This window comes from Callithrix jacchus, chromosome 11, assembly GCF_049354715.1.
Source record: "Callithrix jacchus isolate 240 chromosome 11, calJac240_pri, whole genome shotgun sequence".
NCBI classification, from domain to species: domain Eukaryota; kingdom Metazoa; phylum Chordata; class Mammalia; order Primates; family Cebidae; genus Callithrix; species Callithrix jacchus.
In genome coordinates this window covers 78,007,628-78,021,579 of record NC_133512.1, presented here as the reverse complement: position 1 = coordinate 78,021,579, position 13,952 = coordinate 78,007,628, and the positions used below count along the sequence as shown (strand labels likewise).

General features: G+C 36.8%; 1 protein-coding gene across 5 annotated transcripts in view; it reads left to right on the top strand.

The window, feature by feature from the left end:
• The first annotated feature begins 43 nt into the window (after positions 1-43).
• COG5 (component of oligomeric golgi complex 5) overlaps positions 44-13,952 on the top strand; it is a 377,608-nt gene continuing 363,699 nt past the window's right edge. For all 5 annotated transcript variants that reach the window (XM_078343129.1, XM_078343126.1, XM_078343128.1 and 2 more), the window contains exons 1-4: positions 44-161; positions 4,909-5,048; positions 8,440-8,497; positions 13,865-13,919. In XM_078343129.1, coding sequence (XP_078199255.1) covers positions 68-161; positions 4,909-5,048; positions 8,440-8,497; positions 13,865-13,919 — 347 coding nt within the window. In that variant the 5' untranslated portion in view covers positions 44-67. The remainder of the gene's footprint in view (positions 162-4,908; positions 5,049-8,439; positions 8,498-13,864; positions 13,920-13,952) is intronic.

The window sequence follows — 13,952 nt, the reverse complement described above, 5'->3', positions numbered from 1 at the left end:
ATATTCTGCGTCACCACCTGGGCGGGGCCGTTCGGTTGCTGACGACATCAACCCGGCACCTGCCAACATGGAAGGTGGCGACGGTAACGTCGCTGTGGCTGGCCTCGGGGCTCGAGGCTCCGGAGTGGCTGCAGCGACAGTCCGAGAACTTCTGCAGGACGGTAAGGAGACGGGGTCCGACCTGGTGGTGGGGCTGCGAGGCTGCTCTGCTCCGCACCTGGGCAGCAAGGTGGACCCAACCCGTTGCTTTGCAGAAAGTTTTCCAGTCTGGACGTGACCACTCCCCTCCGTCTGGCCTCCAGTTGTGGGTACTGTTCTAGCCAACCTGTTTCCTCTGGGACTTGCTCCCTGTTTTACAGTGTTTTGGGGACACCTGGTTTTTGTTTGCTTCGCATTTCAACTCGACCCCGCCCCATGCCTCCAGCTTCCCAGAAGTTTCGGGAGCCTTAAACCCTGTGGCCCGCGTTGGCAGCCACCAGCTGCTACAGCAGTTCTTGACGAAGGGGTGTAGCGTTCGAGCTCTTCAAAAGTATCTAGAACAGACGAAAGACGCATAATGAAATAGGGGCTTGTTTTAAAGTAAAACTGGAAAAGCCCACTCTTAACAAATGAACTATACAGGTGACCCTTCTCTCAGGCTTTCCCCGCCCCTCGTTCTTTTTATGAGGCAGTTATCCACAATGAGACATGGGGGAAGTTTCAGGGCATTGATTCAGATTGGGATTAACAATTTATACAGAATCTAGCAGTCAGATTTATTGCTATTTTGGAGAGAAGTTGCCCACAATAAAAGTTAAATATACTTGAAAAGCATACTCAGTTGTCAGTCCAGTTACTGTGTCCCGAATCTCTTATCCTTCAGAATAAAGTTCAAATTTATAAGCATAAACATAAAATCCTTCTCACCTGTTTTTAATTTTTTCTCGAGTGGTCATCGCATTCTACCTTGTACTGAAATCATTTGTATACTTGTATTAATCTTTTCTATATTGTGATCTTTTAAAAATATATCCCACAATGTGAATAGCAATATCTTGCATACAATAGGTGCAGAATGTTTTTTAAAATGAACGTTGCAGTTAGAAGCACATGCACACATTTGAAGACCCAAGTGGATAATAATGCTGTAAAGTTCTAAATTACTGTTTATTTTCTCTGACTGTTGAATATTTTATTGTCGTCCTGAATTACATGTCTTCTCATGATAACTTATGTACTTTAGCCAAAACTAATTGATGTTGTTTCTGAACTATTTTGTGTTAGAAACTCTAGGTAAGGGTATCTGTCAATCCATCCTTGTATGTTAATTTAAATTCAGTTTAACCAAAAACTTGGTTAAACGTTTTTAACGTTGACAAAGGGGTGTAACGTTCAGGTTTAACCAAAAATTGAATTTAAATTAAGATACAAGGCAGAGACCCTAATAAATTTGCAGCTGTTCCTGATATATGTGCAATTCTTGCCCTCAAGTAGTTCACCATCTAGTAGAGGAAATAAGTAGAACTGTAAAGGTAGGTGCTGTAATATAGTGATGTAAGATAGCAGTAGGATTGTGTATAAAGTAGAGCATTAATACAGAGGAGAATGATAACTGGGGGTTGGGAACTGGTTAGGAAATGTCAGAAAAGGCTTTCTAGGTAGAGTTGTTTTAAAGTGTAGAAAGGACTTCCCCAGGTGAACAGTGGATATATGTTTCAGTAGGATGCATTTCAGGAATTGTAATCAGTTCTTGGAGGGTACATAGTTTTCAATTCTGCCTTGTGCATTTTTCTTCTTGGTTCTCTGCTATTCTCCACAGTAATTATTTAAATATTCCTTACCATTTTCAAACCTCTCCCTTCAAGCTCAACAAATGACTTTCTGCTTCCCTGGGGTTAAAAAAAAGATCCATCAGATGTGAACTTTCTCCATTTGTTGCCCATCAAACCTATAATTTTAACATCAACCTGTAACCATCCCTTGCTCCTTCTTTCCCTTGCCTTTTCAATTACAAGAGAAATGGAGTCTCTGCTCATTTCTAAGGAGAGTCTCTCCTTTGCTCCGGGTTTTTTCTTCCAGTTTCCGAGGGACTCAGTTATCCTCAATCTATGTCATTGAAATAACTTTGCAGGGTTTCCAATGACTTTCTTGCGGTTACAACAGATGGACACTTTTTTGGTCCTTACCTTTAACTTGTAATAGCATTTGCTTCCTTTCTTGAAATATTTTCCTCATGTGGTTTATGGGTGCCGTGCGTTTTAAAAATTCTTGATTCTCTTAAGTGCTCTTTGCCAGTTTCCTGTAGATACTTGTCAGTTCAGTTTGTCCTGAATTAAGTGGTCTCTTTTGCCCGTCCCACCCTTAACGTTCCTGAGGAATTAAGTATTTCCAACAGAAACTGATTTACTATATCCGGGATTTGGCCAGTGACAGAGTATCCATTTGATAGGCTTGGTGAGCACAGGTGCATGGTATGAAAATTGGTGAGGTGTTTCTGGTGTGCCTCCTATGGGAATGGGGAAACTACGTTATGTATTTCATCTCTTTAAGGGCTGTTAGTCCCCAAATGCCACATCCCATGGCCAGTATTCAACTTTCGTTGTGTTTGATCTTTGAAAGCTCTATGACACTACTACCACTTACTTTGTTTAAGCTATCCCTTCTTTTGGCTTTTGCCATTCCTTTTTGTTTCTCTTTATCCCTGAGCACTCTTTAGTCTCTGATAGCTTTCATTTTCTCTGTTCACCCCCAACTTTCCTGTCTTTCTCATTTTCCTTTTTGTGCATTCTAAAACTTTTTTTCCCTAAATTATCTGGTCTTTTCTGTGGTTTCAGTATGATCCTTACCTGTCTTCTGAACTATAAAACTATATTTTTAACTGCCTACTGGACATTTCTATCTTAATAATTTTTATGATATTCTGTTCCATAACCTGTATGGACATTCCTATTTTGACAGTAAACAAGCATTGCTAGTTCTATAATACACATGAAAAGCTACATATGAACAAATAGTACAAGTTCTAGATATGAAAAAATGAATTCTTTTTTCTATTTTCTCTCATTATTTTTTCCTATGATATTCTGTTATCTGTGTTTACTATGTTGCTAGATAAATGTGTGTTTCTTCCCCTCTTAAATTATGAATTCCTTGGAGGTGGAGGTTTGTTCATGTTTGTCTTTGAATATTCAGTGCCAAGTTGTCTAACTTAATGTAAAACTAAATTTCCTATATCAGCTACCTAATCAAGAAATTTGGGAATCATCCTTATTTGTTCTACCTAATCACCCATTTTCAGCTAAGTCCTACATCCTGTACAATGTGAATGTTTGTCAAATTTGTCACTTTGACATTCTTAGTGCCACTGTCTTATTCAGGCTTTCATTATGTCACTCAGGCTGTTAACATAGTACTTTACTGGCCTCTGTGGTTCCATTTCTTGGGTATACTGGTAAATTGGCTTTGTGTGAAAATAGAAAAGGCCCTGATTTTGTAGTGTGTGCTGATTGCCATGGTGTAAATACTCTGTCATGGATTTTAAGATACCTATGTGAAAGGTCAACTGGCTCACAGAATTGCCGAGAATGTGATAGTTGGCGCTCAAGAGTCAGTAAGAGGCAACTTGAGCACATTGCTGTGTGACTAATCCCTTTTCCACCCTCTATACTGCTGCTAGGATTATTGTTCTGGAACACAAAGCTGATAGTGCAGTTTCTTGAGTTAAATGAGATATGGTTAAACATTTTGAGTATCTTATAAACCACTTTTCAAACTGCCCTCCAACCTTTGGAACCACATCTGTCCTTCTTTACCATTTCTGCCCAGTATACATGTGCTATGATCTAGACACACTGAAGTCAGTATTCCTTATTTCTCAAAATATGCCATGGCATTTGCTACTGCTAAACCTTCCTTTTGCCTGGAATGGCTTTCTTCATTTGTCTGGCTGACAGGATCCTTAATTATGAGAAGCACTTGCAAACTAGAAGGAAATGTGGTTCTCAGAATTAAAAGTAGTCAAAGTAGCAGTTTCCTTTTTTCATTCCACTACATTTTGAGAGTAATCAAGAGTATGAGGTTTTACTTTTATTGTTGTGGTGGTTGTTACCAGAATGATACTATCAGCTGATGTATAGGTTAGTTAATTCATGGAACCTGCCACTGGAGATGAGGTAGTAAACCAAAGACCTTTTTCCCTTCACGGAGCATACATTATAGAGGATATAGATAATTTAGGTTTTCTTATAAGTACTCTATTTTGCTTGTTTCATAATCTCTCTCAGGGCAGTCTTACTTGTATCTACTGTGTCAGGAGATTTGGTAGGTAGTTACCTTGAGCTTATTACTTCTGGGTATCTATTGTTTTTTTCTTTTCTTTCTTTCATTGTTTCTGGGTATCTATTTTTATCTTTTAATTCTCTTAATTTATCTTTCATCCATAGATATGTGGATTTCTATATTGAGGGATATCTTTTTAACGTCTAGCATTACTTCTGTTTCCCATCTATTAGGGGCCTATTTTAAACGGCTTTTCTTTCCATTAACATACTTTACCCATAAATCCTAAATTTCAGTTACACCTATAAATCTGTGCTTCCTATTGTTATTAAAATTCCAGGTTCACTTTGCTGTAAGTATTTATGCATTGATCTAGAGATATCTGAGGCCATTAATATTATATATATAGCCAATTTTCCTGTTTTTTCGCTGACAATGATCTTCTTCAATTAGTAGTTATAGCTTGTAGTTATGTTTTTAATCTCTTAATGTTGTACTTCCTTTTGAGTCATGATAAAAATTAAGCATTAAGCAGTATAGTGGAGTGGTTCAGAGTATGAGATTAAAATGTGTTAATTATAATTTTTCTGTTTAATAATTGGTTTAGTATAGGGTATTTACGGACTGTTCCTTATTTTTCCCCCAATCCAGAGTGTTATAGTGACTTTTTAAACGAAGACTTTGATGTAAAGACTTATACTTCTCAATCTATTCATCAAGCTGTAATTGCTGAACAACTAGCAAAACTTGCCCAAGGAATCAGTCAGTTGGACAAAGAACTACATTTACAGGTAATTCTGATCTTCAGGGTCCCTATGGATTATTCAGCCTAAAGTCATAATTTAGCATTTTTGTAATCTTATTAAATATAAATGCATATTGACATGAACAAGTGCATCCTTACCAGTGTGACTTATTTTTCAAAGTAAATATTTGAAGTTTTCTGTAAACCCTTTTTGTTGAAAAACTAATATACCACGTCACCAAAGCCTTTCATTTATACTTCCTGTTCACCAACTTAATTGATGTGCTACAAATATAGTGGGCAAAAAATAGGATGTGTTTGATAAACATAATGGAAAATGGAATTTTGGAATTAATATGAATAAGAATAATTGGGATGTTATATTGGCAAATCATAGTTTATACGCAGAGTGTAGCATTTGCTGAAATTACAGAAAGTTGATAAGTGTTACTGTGAGTAGGATATACTATGAAAAGTTAGGAGATGGGTCCTAATTTCAACTATGCTGTTAACTGACTTTAATATCACTTAGTGTCTTTGAGTCTTGCTTTTTTGTTTGTTTTTTCGTCTATCAGATGGGTTGAAATAAGCAAGAGGGAGAGGTGATCGTAGTAGATAACTTTGAAGATTCCTTCCTCTCCTAAAATTCTGTAATTTTTATAGGGTGATTTTTTGACATAATTTCTAGTGTTGCCTTTGATTGAGTAGGTGAACAATGTTTGAAACAGATCGTTTACCAGGAAACATAGATTTGGTATAACCTGAGACATAACAACTTGATTTTTTTTGTGTCTTAGTTTCTTCGAGTGGCTTAGAGAGGACTGGGATGATGTCATTTTATTTTAAACATCTGATTATATATAATTTGATTTCAATCTTTATTGACAGATGTTTAGAAAACACATTTAATTGTGAAGCTTTCGGGTAGACTGTGGGGATAGCCAAATAAATAGAATACGTTTCTTGGCTCTCCAAGGACCCACAGACCAGTGGCAGACATAGACAGAAATAATGGCAGGCAAATGAGGCCTGTTTTAAATAGATTAGTATAAGTTGTTTATGGGAGCATGGGAGAATGTACTCAGTTCTGCCTAGAGTTCTGAGGGAATGGCTTTTTGCAAGAGCCACCTGAAATTCTTTCAGTCCTTTTATGCATGTTATTTTCCTTATTCCTTGTATGCAGTATCTTCTCTGCAAAAATCAATAAGAACGTACAATGTATTTACCATTTCTTAGAGGAGAGAAGTTATAGTAGCCTAGGATGTGAGATAGAGGAAGTCTCAGTAGTCTGTAACAGTGAGATGACTAAACTAAAAGATTTTCTGTTAGGGTTTAGCACAGGAACTAGAAATCACTCTAAGTATTTAGAGCAGAAAGACACTTTATACAGGGAGTTTGGATGCTTATAAAATTGTTGGGTGAATAGCTAGTGGACAGAGTGAAAGGAACTACCACAGATGCAATACAGAGGCCTGGAAGTACCTTCTCTTACCACCCATGCCAGAGCTAAAATTCTGCTTCCAGATACCTAATGACTAAATGCTGGTGTGATCAATGTGGTTCTCTTAACTATTTCTAAATTCTCAGGTCTCAGGATCTTTATTACCAGCTGAAACAGAAAACTTCTCTCTCTCTCTCTCTCTCTCTCTCTCTCTCTCTCTCTCTCTCTCTCTCTCTCTCGCTCTCTCTCTCTCTCTCTCTCGCTCTCTCTCTCTCTCTCTCTCTCTCTCTCTCCCCTCCCCCCCCTCCCTCCCCCTCCCTTTTTTGAGACAGTGTTACTTTGTCATCCAGGCTGGAGTACAGTGGTGCGATCAGCTCACTGCAACCTCTGCCTTCCCGGTCAAGTGATTCTCCTGCCTCAGCCTCCTGAGTAGCTGGGACTACAAGCATGAGCCACCATGTGTGGTTAATTTTTTTGTATTTTTAGTAGAGACAGGGTTTCATCATGTTGGCCAGGCTGGTCTTGAATGCCTGACCTCAAATGATCCACCTGACTTGGCTTCCCAAAGTGCTGGAATTACAGGCATGAGCCACCTTGCCTTGTCCAGCTTTCCTCTCTTTTGTCTTCCACAACTCTTGGAAAAATCATTTAATCGGTTGCAACGGAGTCTATGAAACTATAGTTTTAGGCTTTTTAACCTCACCAAAGTATTACAAGTGATAAAGGAGAATAGAGAATTTAAAAAAAAATTAGTCTTGTTAAGATGGACATATTGATAACCATATTAGTAGACGGGAAAATTCAGACATCTTCTGGCAACCTTACAAAAAAAGACCGAGGTGACCAAGAATAATACTCTAGGTAGATATGATAGAAAGAGACTTGACAGAATGACAGTGATATCTGAAACAGGACAAAGTAGAGGATTTATGGGTTCCAGTGAATTAATCTTTGGTGATTAAGAACTTCAGTCACAAGACTAAACATGAAACCTCATATTCATTGGAATAAAAGGCATGAAATAATAAGGATTCCTGCATTATTCTAAAGATTTGCATGATTTTGTGATGTTTCTAGGAATCTCTCGCATGTGCCCTTTAACTTTTAACCTTTTTCGTTTTTTGTTCTGGCTATCTCCAGTACCCTAATTTTCATAAAAGTATCAAACTTCTATAGGGAAAAAGATTTGCTGTGGGGGTGTGACACTGGGAAACTGGAAGCAGAGAGATGTTCAGGTATAGGTGAGCACTGAGTGCTGTATCTTTCCAGATTGGGATGTGGCCTTGGTGGTGCTGAATCAAATTCAACAGCAAAGAGAACCTGATGTTTGAAAATAATCTTTAAAGGGAAAACGTAATAATGGTATGGCAACAGTGAGCTGTTTTTTTACATTTTTTGGCATAACTCCACTTGCACATCTCATTAAGATAGCCAGCGGCTTGTTACGGTCTGAATGTTTGTGTTCCCCTGACATTCATATGTTGAAACTTAACTTAATTTCCAATTTAATAGTATTAAGAGTTGGGGGCTCTGGGAGATGATTAATGCCCTTCTAAAAGAGGCCCAAGGAAGCTTGCTTGCCCCTTCCGCCATGTGAAGATAGATACAAGGTACCATCTATGAGGAATGGGTTCTCACCAGATGCTGAATTTGTTGGTGCCTTGATGTTGGACTTCCCAACCCCTGGAACTGTGAGCAATAAATTTCTTTGGTTTGTGTATTACCCAGTTTAAGGTATTTCGTGTCTGCAGTCCAAACAGATTAAGGCAGGGCTAAGAAAAGGCTTTATCTCCTCTTGATCTGTGTTGAACTGTAAATGTATGTGTGTTTCTGCTTATAACCCATCTCAAACACACCATAATAACCTGTGTTTTGTTTTCTTTTGCATTTGTATTTGCCCTATTTCTACACCAAGAGTGACCTTCAATTCTACATTGTGGTTACAAGGAAAGGTACCTAACAGAGCAAAAGCTAATCATTTATTTTTGCTTTTTAGGTTGTTGCAAGACATGAAGATTTACTGGCACAAGCAACTGGGATTGAGTCGTTGGAAGGTATATTTCTAGAGGTAGATCAGGGATTGGCAAGCTTTGGCAAACTACTTTGGATGGCAAATATTTTAGACTTTGCCAGCCATACAGTCTCTGTTGCAGCTACTAAACTCTGCCATTGTAGAGTGTAAGCAGCCAGATAATATGAAAAAAAAATGTGTGTGGCTATGTTACAGTAAAACTTTGCTGGCTCCCGAGCTAAATGATCTGGGTTCAAATCCTTGTTTTACTGCTCTCTAGATGTTTGACTTTAGGCAAGTTAGTTAACCCTTCAGTGGCTAAGTTTTCCTATATGTAAAACAGGAGTATAATATGTACTAACGTAGCGTTTAAATGAGTTAGCAAGATACTTAGAACAATGCCTGCACATATTTAGTGCACCTGTGTTAGTTAATTAAAACAAAAATGTCAGCAATACCAGAGTGGGTAGTAGTGGAAGGAGGCTTGAATTTTTTTCTTGTTTTTGCCTTTCTTGGAGCCTTTTTTGGCAATTCTTTTTAGTGAAAGTATAGTCAAACTATATATAATTGGATTTTTATTTTTATAAATCTGCTTATTTTTACAAATCTGCTTATTTTTGTTGGGTTAAATCTTTTATGAATTTTTAATTCCCTCTTGATTAAACTACATCTCATAAGTATGAAATGTTACTATTGTGTTTTACAGTATTACTTATGATTACTATTATTAATCATTGTACATCAAAAGAAACGTAAGTGATTTTTCCCTATGTTGATGAAATTCTTGAGAGAGCATATTGTTTTCTGTGATGCAGTATTCTTTAGTGCTTCCCCAGTATTTCTCATGTACTTAAAGATATTAACTTATTCTCAGCATGTGCAATATTTCTAACATATTCTGATGAAGAACTTAGTATTTCTGGAATTAGTAGTTTGTTATTTGAAATCTGGGATAGATACCTGACTAGGTTCTTGGGAAATTTAAGAAGCTCTAAGTATTGGTTGACTTAGTACTGGAAATAAAATTATTGTTATCGTTAATTCAACTTTTATTTTAGATTCAGTGGATGTATATGTATGTTTGTACCTGAGAATATTGCATAACGCTGAGATTTGGGGTACAAATAATCTGTCACCCAGGTAGTATGCATAGTACCCAACAGTTAAGTACTCCCTCCTCCAGTAGTCCCTGATGTCTGTTGTTGTCATCTTCAGGTCTATGAGTACCCCATGTTTAACTCCCACTTATAAGTGAGGCTGTACAGTATTTGATTTTCTCGTCCTGTCTCAATTTGTTTATGGTAATGACCTTCACTTCTATCCATGTTGCTGAATAGGACATGATTTTATTTCTTTTTTTGTGGCTGTGTAGTATCCATGGTATATATGTACCATGTTTTTTTAATCTAATTCACTCTTTACAGGTACCTAGGTTGATTCTATGTCTTTGCTATTGTGAATAGTGCTGTATAAATGCATAAATGCATAAATAAATGCATGTGTCATTTTGGTAGAAAAATTTATTTTCTTTTGAATGTATATCTAGTAAGATTGCTGGGTCAAATGGTGGTTCTGAGTTATTTGAGAAATCACCAAACTGCTTCCCACGGTGACTGTAGTTTCCCACCATGAACATTAAGCATACCCTTTTCTTAGCAGACTCACGAGCATCTGTTTTTTTTTTGACTTTTTAACAATAGTCATTCTGAATGGTGTGAGATGGTATCTCATTATGGTTTTGATTTGCATTTCTCTGATGATTGGTGATGCTGAGCATTTTTTTTTATGTGTTTGTGCCTGCATGTGTGCCATCTTTTGAGAAGTGTCTCTTGATGTCTTTTGCCCACTTTTTAATGGAGTTGTGTTTTTGCTTGTTGAATTGTTTAAGTTTCTGTTAAATTCTGGATATGAGACCTTTGTCAGATGCATAGTTTGCGAATATTTCACCCATTCTGTAGGTTATCTCTTTATTGTTTATAGTTTATTTGGCTGTGCAGAAGCTCATTAGTTTTAATTGTTTTTAAATCTCATAATATTTTTATGCATTTCTGAGAGCAAGTAATATTTTAATGGCAAGTTTTAAAACATGCTACTTTTTTATTTATAACAATTTATAAGGATGGCATGGTAGTACATTGAGTGTGTGTAGGTCTAGATAAATCACCACAACAGAATGCTTGTTTTCCCAGAATGATCTTCAAAGATGGAAATATTTGAAATATACTGCTAGACTGAATTGCAGTGATTATCTTTTGTATGAGTGTGTAGCATTCAAAGGCTGGCTATTCCTATGATCATCTCAGAATATTCACTAAATTATTTAAAAATGAAAGATTGAAGTGTAGGCCAGGGTGCAGTGGCTCACACCTGTAATCCCAGCACTCTGGGAGGCCAAGGTGGGAGGTTCACTTGAGCCCAGAGTTCAAGACCAGCCTGAGCAACATAGTGAGACTGTCTCTGTGAAAAATAAAAAAGTTAACTTGGCATGGCAGTACATGTTTCTAGTCCCAGCTGCTTGGGAGGCTGATATAGGAGGATGCCTTGAGCCCAGGAGGTTGAGGCTGTGGTCAGCTGTGATCATGTCCCTGCCCTCCAGCCTAGGTGACAGAGCATGACCCTAGACCCTGTCTCAAAAAATAACTAAAATTAAAAACATGAAGTATGAATTGGTTAGTATTCATTTTAACATGATGTATCTGTCTATTACTGTCTATTACTAGAATATTATTTTGAGATGCTGAAAAATAAGTGTGATATATGTATATATTACAAAAATTGATTATTACTCTTCTACTTCATCTGCTTTTTTCCCCTAAATCTGTAAATTTTTTTTTTACCATGTAAGTAGTTTGGAGATATGTTTATTAAGCCTGTTTTGTTTTAAAATGTTCTCTTTAAAAAAAAATTCTTCCAAATATTACTTTGAGAATTTACTAGGTTTCAGAAAGCTATAGCAATAGAGTTTCTGTTCTCATGGAATTTTTGAGGAATATTTGTTAAGCTTCTTTCTGTTAAAAAGTAGTAGCTTCGTTCATGTATTTGTTCAGGCAATCAAGTATTAGTTGAGAACTTGTTAAGTACTAGACATGTGTGAATGATAGACAAAGTCATTGTCCTTTTGGAACTATGTTCTGGTCCAGGAGAGAGCTAAAAAAAAAAAAAAAAAAAGATAGAAAATAGGGCTGGGCATAGTGGATTATGCTTGTAATTCATGCCTGTAATCCCAGTTTATTCTGGATACTGAGTCATGAGAATCGCTTGAACCTGGGAAGCAGAGGTTGTAGTGAGCGGAGATGTGACACCACTGCACTCCAGCCTGGGCAATAGAGTAAGACTATCTCAGAAAACAGAAAAATTTTATTTGTAAATTCTATAGAGAAAATAAAATGGGTGATGGGATGGATGAAGGGGAGGGAAGGCCTTTTTGAGAAGGTGAGATTTGAGCCAAGATCTAAGTGATAAGAAGAAGCTATCATGTAAAGATTTGAGGAAAAAACTTACTAGGTTAGCCTAGGGAACAATAAATGGGAAAGCAGAAATTAACTTGGCATGTTTGAGGGGCAGAAAGTAGCCCAGAATGGCTGAAGTTTAGTGAAGGAGGGAGAGAATCATAGATAAAGTTCTTGGGAAGGAATTTGGATTTAATTCTAAATGCAATGGTAAACACATTGGAAGAGTTTAATCAGGTTATTGTATGATGGGATTAATACTCTGAATAGTTTACTCTGTTAGCTCTACAGAAAAAGGCAAGGGTAGAATCAGGGACACTAGTTTGGAAGCTATTTGATGGTGCCTTGGATTAGAGTTGTGGCAGATGGAGTAAAAAATAGGCAGAGCTGATAGGGTTTGTTGATGGGAGATGAAAGAGCTGATGGAAAAAAGTCACCATGAGTGATTCCAAGGATTTTGGTTTCAAAAATTGGATAGATGATGGTATGAGTAATTGAGATGTCAAAGCCTAGAGAGAAGTGTGATTTTTGATGGGTTGCTGGTAGGGCATAAACTGTCTTGGGTATCTTAAATTTGATGTAACAGTACAGGGGAAGAGAGAGAAAGAGGACAGAGAGACAGGGAGGAAATGAGAACATAGGCAGATACAAAGAAAATATTTTTACATAGGGGTGTGTGTGTGTGTGTGTGTGTGTTTATAAAATCAGTATTTTATTGAACAGATACTATTTAAAACTTTGGGATTGAGTGAAATCCCTGAAAGATTGTAGATTGAGAAGAGCACATATCTGAGAATCACGTCTTGGGGTACTCTAGCATGTAGAGGTCTGATAGAGGAGAAATGGGAACAACAATGAGATAAGAGGAAACCCAGGAACTGTGAAGATTTGGAAGCCTAGACAAAAAATGCTGTAGAAAGGGAGTAGTCAGCTGCTGTGAATTTCTGAGCACTTGAACAAGGTTAAGACAGAACCAGCAATAGAATTTGACAACTTGTAGATTTCTGGTCATCTTGATGAGATCTGTTTTGGTGAAAACCTATTGAAACTGAGTTGTGGAGAGAACATGATGTAAGAAAATGATTATAAGTAATGGCAGTTTATTCTTGGCAGTTTATGGTGAATATACCACAAAACCAGCAGAAAAGTAGAAATCTTGGGTTCAGAGAGGATTCTATTGGACTGAAGTGTATTATTGTATACTTGTATGCTGATAGGAATGTTTATTGGTTCTAATATTCATTTAAAATACAACATGTCTACACTTAAATTTAATTACTAATAGAATTAGTGTGCTTTCAAAACTGTGCTTTCAAAACATCTATGCCAATTGTATATAGAAACTGAATTTTAAAGAATGGCATTCTAAATGTCTGCACTAACAGAAAGCCTAAATAATAAAATTTAAGCTTGATCTTCCTGTAAATATTTTTATGATTTTATGAAAATTTCCTCATGTTGTAAGCCTAGAGAGTTATAAAATAAGCTGTGGACTGTGGTTTTAATATGGGAGTGATGGGGCAAAGAGGATATCATGGAGGATCACTCATAGTTTTTTGGTAATGTATTAAAATATACAAACATAAAATTTATTGTTTTTTAGCTTGTTAAAATATAAAATTCAGTGGCATTAACTACATTTACAATGTTGTACAAACATCCTCAATATTTAGGTCCAGAACTTTTCCATTACTCCAAATGGAAACCCCATATCCATTAAGCAGTCAGTTCATAACCAATCATAACCTGTCAGGCTTCTTTTGTGAGGCAAAGATTGGAGCAGGAGACCAGTAACAGGCTTTTACAGCAGTGTGGGTAAAACATATTGGTTGCTTGGATTAGGATAGTGACAGTAAAAGTTAAAATTATATATGTATATGTTTTTTTTTTAATTTAACTTTTTACCCAGTTGGATGCCTTGTAAATTTGTAAAGCTAATGTAAGCTGTTATGTTTTTCTAGGTGTTCTTCAGATGATGCAGATGAGAATTGGGGCTTTACAGGGAGCTGTTGATAGGTACTGTTCTTAATTGTGTAAATAAATGGAATG